This window comes from Spermophilus citellus (assembly GCF_964194105.1).
Source record: "Spermophilus citellus genome assembly, chromosome: 8".
In the NCBI taxonomy this organism is placed as follows: Eukaryota; Metazoa; Chordata; class Mammalia; order Rodentia; family Sciuridae; genus Spermophilus; species Spermophilus citellus.
In genome coordinates, this window is record NC_138189.1 from 33,645,947 (window position 1) to 33,669,043 (window position 23,097).

Sequence of the window (23,097 nt, forward strand, 5' to 3'; positions counted from 1 at the left end):
TAGCAGCTAGAGCTTGGAGCATGGACTGTGTGTATATGATGTACTTCTGAGTGCAAGATGAAGCTGGGAGTCAGAAGAGGTGGTCATGGTTGGCTAAAAATCCCCAAATCAAACCTGGTCATTATAAAGGTGTATTTGTCAAGACAGGTGAAGAGAATGTATTTTACTTAACATCTGATTCAAGATTTTTAATTATTCAATACATGATATAAGGCCTGCTTTTTGGTCCTGAGTCACACAAATACTTTGATGCCATTTCATTACAATGACCTAAACCAAAAACAAAAAAAAAAAAAACAAACAAAACAAACAAACAAACAAACAAACAAAACCCACCAAAAACATGAAAGTAAACAGCCGAACCATACAAGTGGGGAGGTTTAAGATATTTTATTCTCATTTTTCACTTCCTAGTTTTTATTCTTTTATTAGTAAAATCAAAGGATGATATTGATTGGGAATGTTCAATTCTAGCACAAGAGCAGTTTTCATTCATTTTAATCCTATAATCCCATTCTAGACTTGAAGTTGTATTTACTGTTTGCATTTTAATCAGCATAGTCCCAATTGATTTACAGCCTACCCACCTTTAACATAACCTTGATGAAAGGGACAAATACGCAAGGAAAGGCTAAAATAGAACTGCCTAGAAAGAGCTGCTCGATTATATTTGTTCAGTGTCCTAGAGAACACTCAGTAGTTTTAATCATATTGATGAATCACATTACAGCATAGATTTTAAGGGGAAAAAAATCTGACTTAGGGACAAGCGTGATTTGTTTTCTTAATTGAAGGATAAACTCATAACATGCTGAGAAAAAATCATTATGTAATATACTACATTATGAAGATAATCTATTAAAGTGCACTCAGAATATCAGAGAATAGCTACAATCATAAAATAGTTCTTGCCTGCAGTTCTTAAAATGCTTCATTCTGAATTTGTTCTTAGAATTGAAATATACAAAAATAGCAATCATACACCCTTAAAGTTGAATTTTTTCCCTCTTTAGTACCTTGAAATATTTGAATACTATTTTATATTTTAACATTGATACATGAAAGCCATGATGAAATATATTGCATTACACTTGGTGAGGGAAAATAGCAACTCTCTCCACTTAATACATATTGCAGTCAGCAATATTTTAGCTTTCTAGACAGAATATAATTAGAAATCCAAGTACTAGGCATAGCACATTATCACTAAGAAATGGAGAAAAGTTTTGTTTTCATTTGAACACAAATGAATGGCTACTGATCCATGATTCTTAATTGAGTAAAGTGTTAACATGTGTTTTAACTTTTTTTCCCCCTAGTCATGGAATGCTCCACACACAGGGATAGCAGTGAAGTACAAATTCAACAGTTTATAAGGAGGCTTTAAAATTGTCTATTTTATCCCCAACTTCCCTAAATAAAGCAGCATGAAATGTTAATAAATCACAATCACAAAGCACTGTAAAATGACCACTTCTAATTTATTTTGCAGCCTGTTGGGAGATGATATAATATGCTGCAAATTGTGCCTAGTCTGATTCCAAAATCTAAACCCCTGATTATTTTTTTAATTAAAAAATTCATTTCTTGAAATTCTTCTGCATTTAAGTGGTTTAATCCATCCTAAATCTGATAAATGACTAAGAAGAGGGATGGGAAGTAGGCAATCAAACACAGTCTCCCTACTTTACTAATGTCCTTCTTTGTAAGGAAAGCCTTGAATGGAATGTGCCCATCACGGCAGGTTCCCAAGAGAATTCTGTTTCTATGAAGGAGATCACAGTACTCAAGATTAGTGGTAACCTTTTGATTTTAGCCCAGCGAAGGGTGAAATATATTAATATTAAAATGCAGAAGCAGAATTTTTTTGTGACCTACTACCATGTATCCACATATTATATCTACCAAAAGGATTTCTAATAGTTGATTTCCATAAAACGTTAATTTAACTTCTTTTTAAGAGAGGACATCATGGCATAGAAAATAGCAGAAATGAAAGCTTTGGAAGCATCATCCTTGTCTTAAATCAATGAATGATGTCTTTTAAAAAAATGCCATCCAATTTTTTTTCATAATGGCAAACATCAACACAGCAAAACAGGATGCAATTTTTCTAAATAAATAAATCAATGATGTGTCAAAAATTAACAGATGAGTTAATATACCCGGTGCTATCAAAACCAGATGGTGCTTCCTAATATTCATCCTGCTCAGTCAATCCCTGAATATTTTCTGGACCATCGGTATATAAAATAGGATGCTGCTATTTGTGATGGCAAACAAAAGCAATCATGCCTGCCAAGCACATACTATAACAGGCAGCATTTCAGCTCTGCTAGACAGAAAGTAATTAGAATGCTTTTAATGTCCAAAAGAATGATGCTGATAGGCTGCCACAGATGTGTAGATTTATGAATATTTATATGGTGGTTTATAGCTGACACTTTTATCAGTTGAAGAAGATAAAATATCTGCCTGACTCAAAAGCTTGACAGTCAGGTTAATAAAATCTCATTAAAGAGAATGACCTATGCAATTATATAGGATTTATTGTAATTCATTTTTGATTGTACTCTGCTTAAAGATGCAATTTCCCATTTCCTGATGCCAAATTTAGGCTGCATATCAAGATCTACGTGGATTTTAACTCTAAGCCTCCCACAGAGGAAAAATGTGCTTTTAAAACCATAGTGTAATACCCCTTTTAAGGAAAATTATACTCTTCACATGATTTTATAAGAATATTGAAAAATTCTATTTTTAATCACATATTTTTCTTTTTAATGACTTGTGGCTCTTAATGGGAAATAAGATTCACTTCAACCCTTTCATCTTTTCACTGCATTTGCCCTGGATGGTCCGTTGTGCCTCTTTTCTACTAGACTCGCTTCATCCCGTTGATGTTTTGACAATTTTCAGTTTGCTAGGTGGCCTAAGACACTGCAAATACACTTTAGTGAGGGTGCAACAGGCAAAGCACCACCCCCACCCCATGTATTTAAATGGCTGTGGCGTGCATATGAGCTCATTGGTTCAAAGTGGAACCATTAGTTCCTCAAAGAACCAATCAGCTCTTCTGCTGGCTGTCCCTCTGATGGTCACTTGCATCACTGTGCTGTTGAGAGATGGCTTTGTCCATCAATGATTAATACTATGACCACAATCCATGGTGTCTAGTCCAATGGCTTTTTTTTCCCTTTTCCTTTTGCACTCAGACCATCTCCATACTGCACAGAAAAAATCTACCATCCACTTCCTATCCTTCCAACAAGCACTAGGCATCTAGTCCTCATGGTATCAACCTTAACTCTCTGTTTAAAAACTTGTTCTTGCTTTTCTTCCTTTCTTTTTTTTTTAATAGCCTTGTGAATAAAAGGTAGTATGGGAAGTTATATATATATATATAAATAAAAATAACCTCTCACACCTTTAGATTCAGTGATGTTGATTTCTACCTGGAGACAGAGACAATAAACTAAATGGACACTAGAAGAAACACTGAAAGCAAACACTTTAGACAAGATGAGAAGGTGGGAACTACAACAAAACAAAACAAAACAAAACAAAACAACAAACAACCCCCCCCCCCCCGAAACCCTCACATGAAGAAAAGAAAGCAAGAGAAACTTCCAGAGCAGGGAGGTTTCATGGAAAGGACCACAAGTGACTGCTGAATGGAAAAAAAAGAAGAAGAAGAAGAAGAAGAAACAATACAGGAACCGTGGCAGGAAAAAACAAATTTACACAATAGATGAAAATGGGAATGAGAAGGTGTAGATTTATAGTGTATTAGGGGAATTAAAAGATTGGAAGATAGCAAAGCCTGAAAGGAGAAAGCAAGGGAAGATAAAAGACTGAACCAGGCAGATAAAAGAGGGGGAAACCTCAGTGGACACGGTGAAACCAAGGTTACGCAGAGGAGCATACAAAATATAGAAAATGGGGAAAGGACCCAAATTACTGGAAAACATAAAGTAAAAAGAATGCTGAGCTGGAGTATAAATGAGGACACCAACAAGAGGTAGAATTTAAGAGTCAGACTCCAAACTCCGAAAAAAGAACATTAACCTTAATAAGGGAAAAAACACAAGAGAAATGGGGAAAAAGGACGCCCAGAAGCAGCCTAACGATGAACTGTAATACCACAATAGAATATTGGGCCAATAGCAACTAAAATCAAAAACAAAAAACCTCACAAACAACAAGGAAGCCCACATAAGAACCCCACTCTACGCCGTCAAACATCTCCACATCAGTGAGGGTTGTGACAGAACTAGTCTTCACGGTAACCTATAATTAGATTTTCTTTTTCAAAACCAATCCTTCATGTGTCAAAATATTGACAAACAGCAGAACACTTAGCACAAGCATCTATAACTCATTTAGAGACAATACTCTTCTATTTTCATTTAGGAAAAAAAAAAGACAAATTCACTGAAATATAGAATGGGAGGAGGGGTTCTAAAGTGCCATAAAAGGCCTGAGCAGGAACTTTTAAGTTCTCACGAGTCCATAAACGTGGCTGCGTCTTCAGGGAGCACAGAGCACCCTTGGGTGCAGGCCCAGGCCGGGGCCTCCCAACAGCGCCTGTCCCTCCCAGCAGCAGGGCAGCACGCGCTAGCTCTGGGTGAGGGGTGTAGACTCCGGATTAAAGAGAGGAGATTCTAAAGAGAGGAGATTCGGGCTCTGGGAGGGGTGCAGAGGAATTTCTGCAGGGCTGGAGCCGAGATGCTCCAGAGGAAATCAGCGCTGACAGTCTCATGGTGGGGGAGGGGGGATAACGAGCGACAAGGTAGGGAACAACGAAGTGAGCAGCCTGGACCGGCGTGCCCGGAGCTGGGGAGAAGAGCGAGAACACCCCCCGGGGCGCCCAAACACCTGAATCCACAGGAAGGTCGAACTCCAGGACCACCGCGAGGCTGGAGCGGAGGAATCAGGTGTCTCACAGCCACGGCTGGGACGATGGAGTGGACAGGGAAGGGCCCGCAGAGACAGCGCGCGCAGAAGCACGAGCGCACAGGAAAAAAAAAAAAAAAAAAAAAAGAAGAAAAAAGAAACACCGAGCACGAGAAATAGCCGAAGGGGACCGCGACAGGGGAAGACTGCACCAAAGAGAGGGAAAAAAGGCGAGGGGGAAAAAAAAAAACAGAAGAAAAAACAAATGGAGGCGGGAGGAAGTGAAAAGGGAAGAAGTGGAAGGATAAAGTGAAGAAGCGGAGGGTAAAGAAAGGGAGCCTCAGCGGAGCCACCCGAGCAGCCCCAGGCTGTCCCCCAGCAGTTGCTCCTGTTACCCTAGGACATCTGGCTTCCACCCCCGTCCCCGACCGAGCAACTGAGCCGCCAAGCCACCTGTTAAGTGCGCGCGCCGTCGTAAACCCGGGACACGGCGGCGCCGGGGAATCTTCCAGAAGTTGCTGCCCAAGAGTGGGGCGCATGGGAGGCCTCCAGGGAGCGTTCGGAGCGTTCGGACGCACCCCGGTCTCCCCAGTCACACACTCTGGGGCGCGCGGGAGAGTGTCGGCGGTCCCCAGCTTCTCCTGCCCGGGTCCCTCCCCTCCCACGACCGTGGCGGGAAGGAAAGTTGCGCCCAAGAGTTGGTACCTGCGCTGAGCTCCAGGCTGGCGCCGTCGCTACCCGCGCTGCTGCTGCCCGCGGCCGCTGCCGGGCCGGGGCCGTACCTGACGACGGCGGCGAAGGACGACGACGACGAGGCGGCGGGGGCCGCGGGCGGGGCCGGAGTCCTCAGGTGGCCCTGGGACGCGGCGGGCGTGCAGGACGGCGACGACGACGAGGCGGCGGCGGCGGCGGCCCGGCCGGGCCCGGGGGGGTAGGAACTCTGCGCCTGGAACTGCTGCTGCGGCGGCGGCGGCGGCTCGCTGCTGCTGATGGAGACGGCGGCGTGCGGCGCGAAGGGCGGCGGGGGCGGCGGGGGCGGCCGCACGTGCGGCAGCTCCACCAGGGTGGGTCTGTCGTAGCGCTTGGCCAGCGCCGGTCTCTTGCTGGGGAACGTCTTGAGGACGCTGTAGGGGCTGCGCTGCTTGTAGATTTTGGGGACGCTGGGCCCCTCCTCCGCCGGCTGCATCTCCTCCTCCATTCCGCGCCTCAGGGCCGGTCTCCCGTCGCACGTCCCCTCCCTGCCCGGCGCCGGGCTCCGAGGGTGCCTCCGCCGCCAGCCAGCCGGCTCTGCCCCTGTGCGCGCGTGTGGGAGGGTGTGTGTCTGTGCCGTGGCCGCCGCCGCCGCCGCCTGTCGCTGAGGCTGGCATCTCCGAGCCCCCGCGCGGGGGGCTGCCGCCCGAGCGCTGATTGACAGGCCGCCTCGCCAATGCCTGGAGGGAGAAAGGAGGTAAAGAGCAAGTGTTTAGGGTAATATCTGCTAATGATAATGGGGGCGGGGGCGGGGCCTGGCGCCGCCGCCGCCGCCGCGGGTCTCTGCCCGCGCGGTCGGCGCCTAAGACCGGGGAAAGGGGGGAAGGGGAGGGGAAGGGAAGGGGGGAGCGGAGACCTGGGGAGTGTCCCGGTCGCAGGTGAAAAAGGTGGGGACCCGGGTCCTGGCCAGGGTGAGACTTTGGAGCTCCAGATGTGGACCCGAGGCGTCTGCTGCTGCCGGCCCGGGTCTCGCTTCCGTAATGAGCTCCTGGCGCCCCCCTGCGTGACCTCCAACTCTCGGAGTTGCACTGAGGGGGTGGTACCTAGTAGTTAGGGCGGGGTCGCCAGAGTGCATGTGTAGAGTACACGGAGTTCCTACGAACTGAAATTCCTCCCCCAACCTTCCGAAAAGAACATCTTGATAGTCTTAGCTCAGGTCGCGGTTTGTGCGGCCACAGGGTCCTGCTTGCACCAGGCTGTTGGCTTCTGAACTTCAGTTGATCATAGAAGTCCACAGGGCGAGGTGCTTTCACATTATTTCATTTGTACCCTGTGGAGCCCAAGAAGAGTGCCTAACGCCACAATTTACTCCCATTCTACAGATGAGAATACTGAGGTTGAAAGGAACACCCTGGTCAGAAACTTCAACTCAGGAGTGTGTGACTTAGTTGCAGGGATATATACAAGTCATTTTAAATCCAGCTCTTAACTATTACAGCAAGTAAATTGTGCAGTTAAAAGGGGGGGAGTGGCTGACAATTCCTTTTGGGACCATGAGTATTTTTAACAACGTTGTATGTACATATATGTGTGTATACATATATATTTTATTTATATTTATATTTATATTTACAGGACCAAGGTGGCCTGAGGAATCTCACTCCCAGAATTGTCCAGTTAGTTGACTGGTCACAGCAACTGGTGCCATAGGGCCAGGGTTCTGGAGATCACCCAATTTCAGTAGTTGTTAGAATGACAGAAGATCTCAATAATTTGAAGAAGAATCCCCATGGACAACAGATGTCTTAAATATTGAGAAGGGACTTGGTTTCTCCAAGGCACTCTTTGGAGCAGACTACATTCCTATCTCAGTTCATCCTTTTTTTCCTGGACAGCATCAGAACCCCCGCCCCAAGTGTGGTTTCCAGCCTTTAGTCTTCATTATCCTGGGCAGAGTTCCTCATGCACCTTAATGTATGACCCCCATCTCTCCACTCTGAAGTTAGTTTCCTTTTCAGAGCTGTCTTTATAATCTTGGGGAAGTGACCCATTTTCTTCTTCTGGGGTCCAGTAGTTAGGGCGGGGACCCCTAACTATTTTGGCTTCCTATTTTCCAGAACTGCCTTCCTTTGGAAGCCTCTCTCCTCTTTGCCAGTTCAGTTTTTTTATTCCTCCACCCTAGAGTGTTTCCTTCTCTGCTGCAGGCTCCTCAGATGGTGCTGCCCCCCCCCATTTATTAGAGATGAAATAAATAATGCCATAAATAAAAGTATTTGGGAGTCCAGGAACTGTCAGGGCTGATTAGGGCATAGAGGACATTTTCTTTCTCATTATGCAAAAGCATTTCATGGGGAAATAAAAGAGGTTTCATTGTAACTCATGCATGTCATATTTCAAGGAATTCAAGATATTAATCATATTTAACATTATTTGCAACGTTTCTCCTTAGCTTCTGAAAACTGCTAAATGAGGACACGTGGATCTCTAGGAAAAAGGGAGATGAGCATAAGAGGGACAGTTAAGAAATAATGAAATGCTGTTGAAAGACAGAGAGAGAGAATGAGATGCCAGAGAGATGTTTCTTAGGTACATAAGTGAGAAATGGGGAGCTGTTTCTGAGACATGAGACAGCTGAAATTGAATGATATACTGGAGGAAATAAATGATAACAAGCCTCGCCATACTTGCCTTTCTATACAGCAGTTCTGAATTTTACATTGAAATGTCTCCCTCCCTCTTTACTCCCAGATAATTTGCTGGTAAGTCCTGACTTTTTAAAAGAAATTGAGGTGGGGAGGTGTGGAGGGGAGAAATTCTTCAGTATTTCTACTGAAGAAATGATTTTCTATACCTGGGGTCTTTCTCTTCTTCTTAGGTATTTTTATTTAATGCCTTCCTCACCACTTAGATAAGACAGTTGGGAATACTGTTGTTATATTTTACCAACCAAAGGAACCAGCCATCCTTGACATCAGAAAGTGGTCATTTCATTAGGTTTATAATCCCAGTGACTCAGGAGGCTAAAGAAGGAGGATCACTAGTTCAAGGCCAGCTTCAGCAACTTAGAAAGACCCTGTCTCAAAAATAAATAGTAAAGGGGAGGGAGTGGGGTTGTGGCTCAGTGGGAGAGCACTTGCCTAGCACCCGCGAGGCACTGGGTTCCATCCTCAGCACCACATAAAAATAAAGTAAAGGTATTGGGTCCACCTACAACTAAAAAATAAATATTAAAAAAATATTAAAGGGTCTGGGAATGCAGCTTAGTGGTAGAGTGCCCTTGGGTTCAACCCCTAGTACTAGGGGGCAGAAAAAGTAGTCAATTCTATAAAACTAAATGCTCAAATTTAGTGGTTGTTCTGGTTTGGGTGCCTCCCCAAAAGCATGTGTTGGAAACTTAATCCTTAATGCGACAGTGTTGAAAAGTGGGGGAGACATATAGGTAGATGGTGAGGGCTCCACTTTTATGAATGAGTTAAGGCCAATTATAAAAGAACTTGAGGCTGTGAGTTTGATCTCATTTTTGCTAGCCAGGCGATGCCTTCCGCCATGTTTTTAATGCAGTAAGAAGGTGCTAACCAGATGTGGCCCATCAATCTTGGTTTCTCAGCCCCTAGAACTGTATGAAATAAATATCATTTCTTATAAATTGTCCAATCTGTGGTATTCTTTTATAGCAGCACAAAACAGACTAAGACAAAAAAAATAAATAATGAGAAGTGGGACTGTTACTATAACAATTACCTGAAAGTGTGGAAATTGCTTTGGAACTGGGTAATTGGCATAGGCTGGAAGAATTTGGAAGAAAAGTCTAGAAAGAGCCAAGGTTGCTATGAATCGAGTATTAAGGATGATTCCAGTGAGCTCAGAAGAAAAGACTTATAGGGAAAGTATAGAACTTCTTTTTTTTAAAAAAATCTTTTTTTAATATTTATTTTTGAGCTTTAGGTAGACACAATATCTTTATTTTTTTATTTTTATGTGGTGTTGAGGATTGAACCCAGCGCCCCGAGCATGCCAGAGGAGCGTGCTACCACTTGAGCCACATCCCTAACCCATAGAACTTCTTAGAGATAACTTTAAGTAGTTTTGATGAAAATGCTGGTAGAAATGTGGATGGTAAAGGTCATTCTGATGAGGTCTCAGAGGGAAGCAAGGAGCATGGTGTTAGAAACTGGTGTAAAGGCTATTCCTGTTATGCTGGTGCAGAGAATTCAGTGGAATTGTGTCCTCAGGGGTTGTGGAATGCATAGTTGAAAAGCAGTGAGCTAGGATATCTGACAGAAGAATTATCTAAACAGCAAAGCATTCAAGGTGCTGCATGGCTTCTTGTGGCTGCTTGCAGTAAACCGAAGGGAGAGAAATGATTTAAAGACAGAATTTGTAATTAAAAAAGAAGCAGAGCAGAAACTTTTGGAAATGTGCAATCTGTCCCTGTATAGAATGAAAAGGCATATACAGGAGAAAATACTAAGGTTGTGGCCGAATGACCCTTTGCTAAAGAGATTAATATGAATCTGAAGGCAGCCGGGTTCTATTGATCAAGACACTGGGACAATGACCCTGAAGGCATTTCAAAGATCTTGGAGGCTAGCTGGGACTTTGAGGGCAAGTTTTCCAGAGGGGTGTCTGTATGACCTCAGCTATCCAGAGCCATCCATGTTGGGCCACTGTTTCCACATCCCGGTGAAGCATACCTCAGCCACCCCAGACATGGCTCCGGTGGGTCCAGGTGCAGCTCATGTGCCGCTTCAGCCCTGGAGGGCACAGCAGTAGGCTTCAGGGGCATCCATATTGTGCTGGCTCTGCAGATATGCAGAGAACACAGCCATGTGGCCATCATGGCTTCTCCCTGGATTTCAAAAGACGTATTAGGCAGCCTGGGGGCCCAGACAGAGACTTGTCAGAGGGCCCGAGCCACCAGAGAGCCCCTACTAGGGCAGTGCCTAGTGGAGCTATGGGAACAGGCCTCCTCAGAGACCCCAGAACTGGAAAGCTTTCAGATCCTTCTGTGGACAGTTACCTGTCTGGGTCCATAGAAAAATGAAGCAGAGAGTAATCACTCTTTAGAAAATAAAATGGCATTTATTCCAAATCTGGAATTGTACACAACTTGAAATTGTAACTGACCACTCCTTCCTGTCTGAGATTGGACATAACTGAGTATATAAATGTATGGGGCTGAAGTTCTCTGAAGAAGCCACATCTATATTGAAGATCCTGCAGACCATTTGATCTTGGCTTAGTAGAACATCATGATTGTGGAGAGATGGAATGTTGCAGGTCAAGAGCCAAAATTATCTTGGGCTGTCTTAGTCTTCTTAATGTCCATTTGCTTTAACTCTTGTGTCTGACCTGTGTTACCAGGTAAAACTCTATGAAAGTGTCCCTAAGCTTAGTAGACCCCTGCTCTCCACCAACCCTAAGATAAGTTATAACATCCAAAAACTATAGAAGAGCTTTCCCTGCTTTGCTGTAGTCTGCCTGCCTGACACCCCCATAAATGCGTCTGGTAAACACATTTTTGTACCGTGGCGACGAAAGTTCACGTAACCTCTTCCAGGATGGAACATGTCATTCAGGGTAACTTAAATCTGTGTTCTTTGGCCATCATCACTCATATCTGGCTCAGAATAAACTATTTTCTGATTTACTTTAAAGCAGAGTTGTTATTTTACAACACTTTGGTGTGAATGTAATGTATTAAAGCATTTATAAAATTACTGGTAGCACTCTGTAAACATCTTGCTCTAAATTGTAGTCTAAATTATCAGTTGGTGACTTTGCCAATACCTTCTTTTGGGGGAGTCTCACAGGGGCTGATAGGATGGTAATTATACTCATGCTTTAAGACTTTTTAGATATTTTACTCTTATCTAAAAAAAAAAAAGATTGTGAACTTTTAAAAGCCAAGGGGCTATTTATGGACAGGGTGATTTTTTGATTGGCAGCATGTCAACTCCTTAAGCCATCCAGAATATAGCCTTTAAATAATAACTCAGCCATGGGAAATGCTTTTTATTGCACCAATTTCAATGATATTTAATGAGCTTCTGATTGACTGTTTGATCTCCCAATGTTTTGTGCTACTTTTAATTCATTTCATATAATAGAAAAAAAGTAATTGGAATAAAATTTTGTGACAAGATAATGACCTTCCACTTTGAAATTAAATGTCTGATTAGCTTCAACATTTTAATGCTGAGATGATATTGCAGGAGGAACAGGAGTGTGCATACTATCAGTGGAAAATGACTAAGGAATACTCCTTTGCTTTTCCTATTGCATAGCAAAGAGGTGTGGTGGCCATAGAATCATAAACACAGGACTAGAAAGGAATTTACCAGTTTTTAAGTCTTGTAACCAAGCCTATAACCATAGCTTTTCAATGACCCTGTCCAGTGGTTATACAAATCATACTTGAGTACATCCAGTGATAGGGATCTCACTTGCTCCAGAAGCATCATTTCCCTTGGTGTTTATATCCAGAAACTCAGCATTAATTGAGTGTTTTCTATGTGCTAGGTGCCTTTCTAAGCAATGAGGGACTTTACAATGGTGAACCATATTCCAAGGTCCTACTATTACAGGATTGGGGGTGAGGTGGGAGCAGATAATAAACAAATAGGCTAATAACGAACTTAACATTATTATTTTGGATAGATACAAATATTATCTAAAAATTAGGGTGGGGATGTTCCTTTTAATAGAGTGGCTGAGAAGACCTGTCTGAGGTGGGTCAGTTGAACTGAGAGTTCATGGGTGAGAAAAAATCATCTGTGAGAAGAGCAGTCCAGGCCAAGGGACCACCAGTAAACCAGAGCCATAAGGTGGGAGCATGGGAGGGAGGCCTGAGGGGCAGGCTGGGCCCACCCTCTGTATCAAACCAGGAAATGTTTGGAATTCATCCTAACCATGGAGGTGGTTAAGCTGGGGAGTAACATAACCAGATTCTTAAAAGATAATTTTCAGAAAGATAAAATCATGACTCTCAGACAAACATAAAAATGAGCACATGTTGAAGATTTTACTTAGCTTACTCAGTGCCCTGGTAGTGTTCTAAGGAAATCACTCTCGTTGGTGTAAGTAATGGAATGTTGACTTGAATGTGTTAATGGATTTTCCAGGGGGAGGGGGCACAGGGGGCAAGGAACCCTCTACCAGACACAACAATTTGCATGTCTATCAGTTTTTTAAACATTGAAAGTTATCAAAACAGTTCAAAGAATGAAAGAGTAGAAGCAGGTGACATGTAGACTGTGCAGAGTTTCGTTGAAACACCATTTATTTTCTGCAGTGCTTTTCTAAAAAGAACTCTTTATTTTGAAATAGATTCACAAGAGTTTGCAAAGATAGCACTGAGAGGTCCCAGGTAAACTCCACCCATTTTTTTTTTCTTACATGCTGGGGATTGAACCCAGGAGTATGCTACCACTGAGCTATATCCCCAGCCCTTTTTAGTATTAATTTTGACATGGAGTCTCACTAAATTACCCTGTCTGGCCTTGAATTTGTGATGATCCTGCATCAGCCTCCCAGGTCACTGGGATTAGAGGTGTGTCCGACTCCACCTGGCCCCTTCGTCCACTTCTTCTCTTGGGTATGTCTTATGTGACTAGTGAAGTAAGTGGAATCGTGCAATAAGTGATCTTTTCAGATTTTTCTCTTAGTTTAGTGCCTTTGAGAACCATCCTTGTTTGTCATGTATCAATAGTTTGTTCCTATCTATTACTTAGTAGTGTGGATACACCACAGGTTGATAACTAAATTTGTAGGAAGGACATTCTGGTTGTTTCCAGTTTGGGGCTATTATAAATATAGCTACTCTGAATAATAAATCATGTGCAGGATTTTTTTTTTTTTTTTGGTGTGTGTGTGTGTGGTTTATTTTTCTGGGAATAAATATCTAAGAATGTATCGCTGGGTCATTCCATGTGTTTCAAAAGATTCTTTGCCTTGTGGACAATGAGCTCTAGAGGATCAGATCAGATTGACAACTAGGAGACAATTTATTTTAAAAACAGCAGCCAAAAGAACCTTTTAAAATATAATCATGTTTCCACTCCACTTTTCATTGTCTTCTTCCCCCTTAGAGCAAAATGCAGAGTCACAGTTGTAACTTGACCCTCATGCTTTGCAGCCACCCCTTGCCTCTCAGAACTCCATCTTTCTACCCACTCCCTCCAGCTTTTATACCAGTGAGATCAGTAAGGCTGAAGCTAGCCACTATGTTTTCCTAGAACAGGCCCCAAATACTTCCCTCTCAGTAGTCCTTCTGTTTGAAATATTGTCCCCAGATACCTGCAAATCTCTTTCCCTCATCTCCTGGTCTGCTCCAGTATCCTTTTCTTGATGAGGCCTTTGCTGATCACCCCGTGTACAGGTGTTACCCTGTCCCTCCTCCTACACCCACATTTATCTCCTTTCCCACCTAGCACTATCCTGGGACTGTCAGGTTCTGCCCTCTATTTGTTTATGAATTGCTTCCCCTGATAAGAGTGTGATCTCCCCAAGGTCAGGGAGTTTTGTCTGTTTGTCCTCTACTGAGCTCACAGCATCTAGAATAGTACCTAGCATATTGTAGAGGATCAATGAACATTGATTCAGTGTGACTTTAGGGGGCTCTGGCAGCAATCTTGATGGGAGCTAAGACCAGTGTAGCAGGAATCATGATAGAAAGAAGTGAACTTCGGTGGAATATACTCTGTTCCATCATATAACCCTGAACACTGAAAAGTCTGTCTTTGTTTTGAACCCAAATTTAATTATTTGCTTCCTCCAACTTGAAAGAAAAGTGGTGCAGAAATGATCACACATACACACCTGGGATAAGAAGTGGGTTTAACGTCAGGATACACAAAGAGAGGGACAGCAGCAGCAACTCTCCCTTGAATGTTACCCTTTACAGGCTAGAATCATGATCAGGCGCCAAGGGCAGGTTTAGTCTTGACTGACTGAATATCCCCTGATCTCCCTTTATCTTCTCAAGGAGAGAACTGGGAAACCAGTACATCCGCATCTCAGGGGCCAGCAAGTTGTCTCTTATCTCTCAATGAGAGAACAGGAAGAGACAGGCAGTCTCCAGACCAGTAGGTTTTATCTCAGGCTAGTTTCTATTTCTTGGGAATAAGAACAGTATTCATAAAGTGGGGGTGGGGGAAGGAAGATGGCTGCAAATATGCTAACACAACTGTGGACCCTTGGGGCTAAGAGGAAAACCTAATCCCCTTCCATCCTCTCTTTGGAAGTGAAATATATAATAGTTTTCTTTCTTTCTCATAAAGGTTTCTAGAACATTTTCAGAGTGGATACATCTTTTAAAGAATAGAAAGGGACACTCATCTTTGATATTATTATTATTATTATTATTTTCACTAATAGAATCCTAGATTCAATAGGGCTTTCCCTCCCCCATACTGGAGATTGAACCCAGGCCTGCTTTACCACTGAGCTACATTCCCAGCTGTTTTTGTTTGTTATTTGGAGACAGGATTGTTGAGTTTCTCAGCTAGTCTCAAACTTGCAATCCTTCTGCCTCATCCATCCATGTTGCTGGGATTACAGGCGAGTGCCACTGTGCCCAGCCTCATTAAGACTCTTTTTAGAAGTAAATGACAGACACCAACTCAAAGGACTTAAGCATAAAAGGTGCTTATGCGTCATATCATCATGAAGACTAGAGGTGTATCTGGTGCTAAGCAGGCATGGATGTTCATATCATATTATCAGTTATCTACCTCCTCATTCTCACTTTCTATTTTCTGTGTGTTGGTTCATTCTCTTCCAATCTGTTCTTCTGTTGTGCTCACCACCAGTTATTATCTATGAGGAAAGAGAGTATCTCTCTCCCATTGGCTCCAGCAGACGTACCAGGATTAACCATCAGTTTCTAATTGGGGTCTTGATAATGAATTAGTTTATTTGTCCACGACACTTCCAATATTTTGATGTTGGGGCTCTTTCCCTTAAAGTGAAGAGAACCGAAGAACAAAGAATTGAAGAAATTTCCCTATAGTCAGAAAGCAAATCATGAAATAATTTAACTCAAATTTTTTTCTGTTTAACCCAAGTAGCAAATATACTTTGTTGGGTTTTATAAAGTTAATATTTTATCCCTTATTCTTTACTTTCCTCCAATTCCTAAAGGAATATATTCTTTCCAAACTGCTGAAAGCACTGTGGACAGAAGTATGATCTTGAGATGTCTAAGAGAATAAAATTGGATATTAAAGCCAGAAAGAAAAAAAGAAAACAGTCAATAAGAGAAAATTGAGAAGATTCAGTTAACAAGTAGTCAAACTCTTGGTAATTTAGTCTTTAAAAAGTTTGCAGTTTCCACCAGTAAGATTGATGTCCATTCTGCCTTTTCTTAACTTTCTGTCTGTAAATCTTGTAGCATGATAGGGAATGATCAGTTCTTAACATTAGTGTTTAAACCAAATTTTTTTTTTCTATAGTTCCACAGGATGACTAATTTCCATGGAGATGTGTCTGAAATAAGCCAACGTGGGGCTGGGGTTGTGGCTCAGTGGTAGAGCACTCGCCTAGCACATGTGAGGCCCTGGGTTCGATCCTCAGCACCACATACAAAAAAATAAAAGTATTGTGTCCAACTACAACTAAAAAATAAATACATATAAATAAGGTTGTTTAAAAGTTTTTTTAAAAAATAAAAATTTTAAAAATTGGCAATGTGAGGTTTTATAGCACACATTATATGCTTTACTGGAATTTTTATAAATGAATCCATGCCATTAGTCCCTGAGTAGAAAGCAACTAGATTTGTCTGGTATTCTAGCTGTCTAGAGTATTTCATGGTTTGCTAATGAAACTTCTGGGTTTTTTGTTTGCTTTTGTGATACCAGGGATTGAACCGAGGGCCTCACACATGCTAGGCAAGCATTGTATCACTGAGCTACTTCTGCGGCCCTTTGTAAAATTTTATTTTAAGACAGGGTCTTGCTAAGTTGCTGAGGCTGGCCTCGAACTTTTGATCCTTCTGCCTTAGACTCCCAAATAGGTGGGATTATAAGTGTGTGCCACTGTATCTAGCACTAACAAAGCTTCTATAAGCACCATTTTTTAAAAAATTCACAACAATACGTTTTTTGCTGCAAGAGTTGTGATAATTTGACTTTTGTGGTATGCAGACTGTTGAGCTTTTTGGATCTGTATTCTGGGACAGGAAAAAGTTTTGTCTCTAAAAACTAGCTGGTAATAAACTTCATGAATTGCACAAAGATCAACAATGACCCTTTAACTTACTATTTCAAACTTCTTAGACTTTCTTCCACCAGTATGGTATCAAAGGTAACTGATTGATTATAAAGTCTTAGACCTTTGTTTTCTGTGAGGGACTATATTAGTTTCCTAAGGCTTCTGTAATGAAATGCCACAAATGGAGTGGCTTAAGCAGAGATTTATTGTACAAGCTGGTGTGGTGGTGTACGCCTATAGTCCTTGTTATTTGGGAGGCTGAAACAGGAAGATCTCTGCAAACAGGAATGCCTGCTTGAGTAACGTAGCAACATGTGCCATCTCAAAAAAAAAAAAAAAAAAAAATCCAAAAGGTGTTGATTCCTTCTGAGGACAGTGAAAAAGAATCTGTTCCATGCTTATTCCCTCCCTTCTGCTGTTTGGTTTGCTGCCGATCTCTGATGTTCTTTGGTTTAGAAGTATTATCTCAGTCTCTGCCTTCACCTTCAAATGTCATTTTCCCTGGGTGCCTGTTTCTGTCTCAAAATTTCTGTGAAGCCCTCCAGTTGTTAGTACTTTCTTATTGCAGCCCTAGAAAACTAATACATACATCATATACTATATAGGTTATATGATCATTTGTTAGCCGGAAAGAATTGTTTCAAAAAGGTCAAGTTGCTGCGCACAGTGGCACATGCTATAATTCCAGTGACTGGAGAGGCTGAAGCAGGAGGATCAAGAGTTTGAAGCCAACTTCAGCAACTTAGTGAGGCCCTAAGCCACTTAGTGACACTGTGCCTCAAAGTAAAAAAGAATTTTAAAAAAGGGTTGGGGATATGGTTAGTGGTAGAGTGTCCCTGGATTCAATCCCAGTACCAGCACCATCACCACCAAAAAAAAAAAAAAAAAAAGGTCAAGCGTTTCATCTCTCTAGCAGGTCTTCCAGAACTTGTTTGACTTAATATAGACAGAAAAATTTAAAATGCACAATTGATGCATACTTGGTCACAAACTATGGGTTTTCGGGAGGCCACAGAACACAGACAGTTGTACAAGTGACTATTAAGAACAGAGATCTTTGTTCATTCCTGTCAGGCCTCTAGAGCATTCAGTATGCTTTAAGGAACATCCCAGCAAATGGTGAAGGGCAGCAACTTAGGGCTGACACCTCCATGCTTCTTCCAGCCTCACCGCCAAAAACATGGACAGAGCATAAACTATTCTAGTTGAGTCACTCGGAAGAATTTCTAAAGACACGTATGAGCATGTTTTTTATCAGCAAATCTTAACCTGGTTTGTCTTAACCTTGACTGGGAGAATTTTGAAAAATCTTATACTTGAGCCCTTCTCAAGACCAGTTAAAACAGAATCTCTCAGATGAGACCTTGACATGGGTATTTTAAAAATCTCTTCAGGTGATTTTAATATGCAGCTATCTTGAGAATCTCTGCTTGAAATGACAGCAGTGTCCCTAGTACAAACACATCCTGGTGTCAAGATGACCACTTAGATGACCAGAACATTATAGAGATGCCTGAGCATTTTGCCTTTTTTTAAAAGCATAATAGGGTATTTCTCCGTCTCCCCAAAGACAGTTACTACACTTAGAGAGCAGTCATGTTTTCCTGAAGTCTGGGCCAAGTGCAAAGCCAAAAAAGGAAGAAATGAATTTAATGCAAAAAAGGACTGAGGCTTGCAAGATGACACATTTATTGGGTATAAAAGAAACTCAGTCTTCTTTAAGAGGAAGAAATATACTTAGCTTAGGCAGGTGCCTTCTGTTTAGAGGTCAAGGCAGTGATTCAAACTTTTAGTCTTTCCTATTATGACTCTTTTGGTTATGAGAGGCAGAATCTAATGCAAACCAGATTAAGCAAAAAGGAAATTTATTGGCAACTCTGAAGTATGTTAAGCTGTCTCACAGGAAGGAAGAAAGAACTGTAGAAATTAGTCCTCAGGATTGGAAATGATTGGAATCTCACTGATTCCAGAATTTTTCTCTTTCCATCTGAATCTTATCTTTTTATTTGTAGGTATGATGGCTTCCAGTAGCCACTTATCTTTCCAGATTAAAATCCATCTTAGAAAGATCTGTCACAGGCCATCCCTGAACCAGTCATTATTGCCTAGGCAAGAGGGTCCTTTTATGGATGGCCTGGGCCACAGGGCACCCCAGAACTACATATGAAGGAGAAGTGACTCCCCAAGCAAGGGATGCTGGGTAGACAAAAGTGTCTGCTCGCTCCTGCATCTTTGAGACCGAGTGAACTAATAGCACCTCTTTCAACATTTAATAAAAGCCATTTCTGTGGGATAAAACATATTCCCTAAATCAAGTCCAAAACCTTCTGTGAAATTGTAAGGGGAAAATGAAAGGACAAAGGCAGACAATCATGAATGTCAGAAGTGAGACTCAGATGATTTTTATGCTTTGCTATCTCTCTGTTCTAGACGGTGAAATTTAGGAGGATTGATCTGGACTTGTTTGTTCACAGACGGATACACCTGCACAAACAGACCTGACTGCTCTCTGAGCACCGCTCTCTGTGAAGCAGGCCATGTCTTTTCTCTAATATGCATGACAATAGCTTTTCTAAGGTTACTTTACTTTTAATGAGAAAAATTTAGTTTTCACTTATTTTTTTAAATGATCAAGTGGGTCTCCAGACTTCTAAAGGAAGGTCATCCATGAATTCCTAAGAGAAGGACAGGCCCCTTGGTGATGAACCCTGCCTCAGGAGCCCATCCTTTAAACCTGTGGGGGATGTGTGTTTTCATTTTTTTTTTTTTTTTTGTTTAAAGAGAGAGTGAGAGAGGAGAGAGAGAGAGAGAGAGAGAGAGAGAGAGAGAGAGAGAGAGAGAATTTTTAATATTTATTTTTTAGTTCTCGGCGGACACAACATCTTTGTTGGTATGTGGTGCTGAGGATCGAACCCGGGCCGCACGCATGCCAGGCGAGCGCGCTACCGCTTGAGCCACATCCCCAGCCCGGAATGTGTGTTTTCAGTCTTGAAATGACTGTAGGCATTCTAGATTACCAAGAACACAGATCTGGTTTCAAATATAGATTTGTTTTCTAATGGAGTCGAGTTGAAAGAGATCCTCTTTTTCTTAGAAACTGTCAGCTACTCCATGTCCCAAGTGTCTCATTTTTGCCAGTAGGAGGGTAACATGATTGGTTTTTTTTAAAAATTAATTGTAGGTGATACAGTGCAGATTGTGGGCTGGGTTAACCAGTGCATATGCCATGTGTCTGAGAAGCAGCACCACAAAGAAGTTAGGAGCATGGGGCTCTGGAGCCAGTCACCTGGGTTTTTATGATGATCCTTTCACTTACGAGATGTATGTCCTCATCAGTGAGTTGGTTTCCCCATCTATAAAATGGGGACAATAATGAGTCCATGTGACAGCACTGTTCTGAGGACTGAAGGAATTAACACACAGCACAGAACAGTGCCTGGTTTACCTGGTAAAGATTGGCTTCCCTCATTTTCTTCATCATTAGACTCAAATTAAGTCCTCTGCGCGTATCTTAATAAATATGAACATCTGTCTGTAAGAGGATCTTAGATTTTTTTTGCTGGCCCCTGTGTGAAACCACACACAAAGTCACAGACCTCGGAACCGGCATTCCTGGACCCAAATTCTCATTCTGCTGTTATGTGTTAGATTCTCGGCATGTTGAATAACTCTGGACAGGTCAGGCACACCTCTGGTTCCCATTCTCCTCAATTGTGAAAACAAAATCACAGATCTCAGTCCTTTGCTATGCGGACATTAAGGTTAAGCTGTCCACATCTACCAGCTGTCCCCTGGCCTGAGGCTTGGCATGGTAGGTGACAGGAGGTGTGGGTGAAGCCATTCAGGGTCCACCCTGCCTCTCTTCCTTCCCTGATGATGTTCCAGTAAACGGATGACACCCTACACAGCACTGTGACTTGTTCCGAAGTCTCCCGTTTTGTCCCCGTCTTGCTCTCAAGTTTTTGCTATTCTGGATTTCAGAAAATAGTTCAGTTGCCAAAATTGGTTGAACGAGCTACTTTTAAAATTAGTCAAGTGATACGAAGTACTGCTTTGCAGAGTGGCTCTAGCAGTTCCCCTTCACAGAACCATTCTGTAAGCCAGTGTTTTGACACAGAGGAATGTTCACAGAATCCACATTAGAAGAACTCTTTACCATCCATAAGGAGGAAAATCCAGATGTTGTATCAATACCCTCCCTTCTTAAACCAGGCGAGAAATATAAATCAAGACGTAGATCACCATCAAGTAATCTTACATGGAGGTACCCCCAAAGAATGACATTTAACACTTATTATTATTACTTATGTCAACAGCAAGGTCCTCCTTGGGCTGCGACTTAGTCCAATCTGGATGGCCTCAGGTTTGAACCTTAGCTATTTAATTTTAAGTTGATTCGGTAGCTCATGTTTATGGATAAAATGAGCAAAACAGTAAAGATCAAAAGCAAAAAATAAAATTACTATGGAATCCAATATTTCAGAAGCCGAAGCCGGGTAAATGTTAGTGAAGTGTGGCATTCAGAACGAAAGGCCCCACTTATGATAATGCGCCTAACGAGGAAATGAGATTGACACAGCAATCCTCTGTTTTTGTTGTCCCCTGAGGTTAGAGATTATGCAGTGCATGTTTCTGTTTTTAGCTTCTTGGGTAATTCCTATGGTGAGAGACTACACTCTGCATATTTGTCACGGTTGCACTTCTATCAGGTGCCGGGGACTTTGAGGTAGCGCAGGAAATGCTGTTCTCCAAGCCTTGTGCTCCGTTCCTCCCCACCCCAGTGGATGCCCAGAGCCCCCTTCCCTGGGCTGATTTCTTTATTTATGTTCAGTTGCCAGGGAATTCCAAGGGGAAGCATGAGTCTATCTCAGCAATTGTTGCTCTGTGAAATGATGTGTAAGTGGGGGCCCCAAAGACAAGAGGTTTACATTCCTTATTTGAGGCCTCGGTATAATCCTGAGGCCTTTCAACACCAGTTGAAGGTAAATGAAGCACAGGAAGATCATCATGGAGTTGAATGAAAAATAAGCTAGTTAGGCTTGCTTCTTTTATGACAAAGGAACCTGAATTTGGAATTGTTGCCTCTTTGAAAATGATGACTGCAGCTGAATCCTTAGAGGTTAAGTTTCCTCAATCAACCCAACTAGGCAAGGGTTCTCCAGAACACGAATAGGTAAGAAGGTAGGTAAGTAGGTGGGTAGATGGATAGATGTGGGTTACAGTATAGAATCAGCTCACATGATATGGGAATGCAGAAATCTTATGCTCTGCTGTCTGCAAGCCAGGAGGGGGCTGGTGGTGTAGTTCCAAATTGAGTGCACAGACCCGAGGACCAGGAGAGCCAGTCGTGTAAGTTCCAGTCCAAGTCTGAGGGCCTGACCAGAAGGACTGCTGGTGTAAGTGCCAGTTCAAGTACAGGAAACAACTGATGGTCTGCTCGAAACAGAGAGAGAGCTCATTTTTTTCTTTCTCTTCCTTTTTGATCTGTTCTGCTCTGGATCCTAGTGGATTAAATGAGGCCCACCCATGTTGGGTAGAACAGTCTACCTTACTGGGTCTTATGGATGCCAATCGTATCCAGAAATACCATCATAGACACATCTAGAATAATCCTTAATCAAATATTTGGAATATATTAACTCACATAGCTGGAAAAGACAGAGGGATAACAGAATCACTATAGCAGTTAACGCTCAGCCACTGGATCCAAAGGCTTGGTGCTAGCAAGTCTCCTTCCCTCCCCACCCACTCCTTATCCCCTTCCCCTACTGTAGATTGACCCTGTCCCTGTGTCAGGACACATGGTCACCCTCAGCCTCAGCTTGGCATGCTAGCAAAAAAAGAGTTCTTTTATTCAGGGCTTGCACATAGATCTCACGGAAGGACACTGATTTACTGTACTTTGGGATATATGCTCAACATTTTTTTTTAAATTCATTTTTTTAGTTATAAGTGGACACAATGTCTTTATTTTATTTTTATTTGGTGCTGAGGAACTGAACCCAGTGCCTCACACATGCTAGGCGAGCGCTCTACCTCTGAGCCATAACCCCAGTCCTGTGTTGTTTTTTTTTTCCCCTGTTTGTTTGTTTTTGACCAACCTCTCTTTTGCCAAAGGATGGATATTGTTAGGTTGGCTTGTGTTCAATGCTTACCTCTGTAGCCAGTGTATTCTCAGAAGAAAAAGAATGTGATAGTTGTCATCAGTCTATCCCTTGGCCACCTGACATACAAATGCACAAATGTATTCATTTTTCTCAATTGTCCCTTATTCAACCAAAACACACACACTCCCTG

At 42.3% G+C, this 23,097-nt stretch overlaps 1 protein-coding gene across 1 annotated transcript in view; it reads right to left on the reverse strand.

Moving 5' to 3' along the window:
* The window catches only part of BEND4 (BEN domain containing 4), a gene marked incomplete at its 3' end in the record, with an annotated part of 28,517 nt that extends 22,278 nt beyond the window's left edge, over positions 1-6,239 (reverse strand). Inside the window, exon 1 of the mRNA XM_081304701.1 lies at positions 5,602-6,239. Within this exon, the coding sequence (XP_081160827.1) occupies positions 5,602-6,094 (493 nt within the window). The 5' untranslated portion in view covers positions 6,095-6,239. The remainder of the gene's footprint in view (positions 1-5,601) is intronic.
* Positions 6,240-23,097: the final 16,858 nt, after the last annotated feature.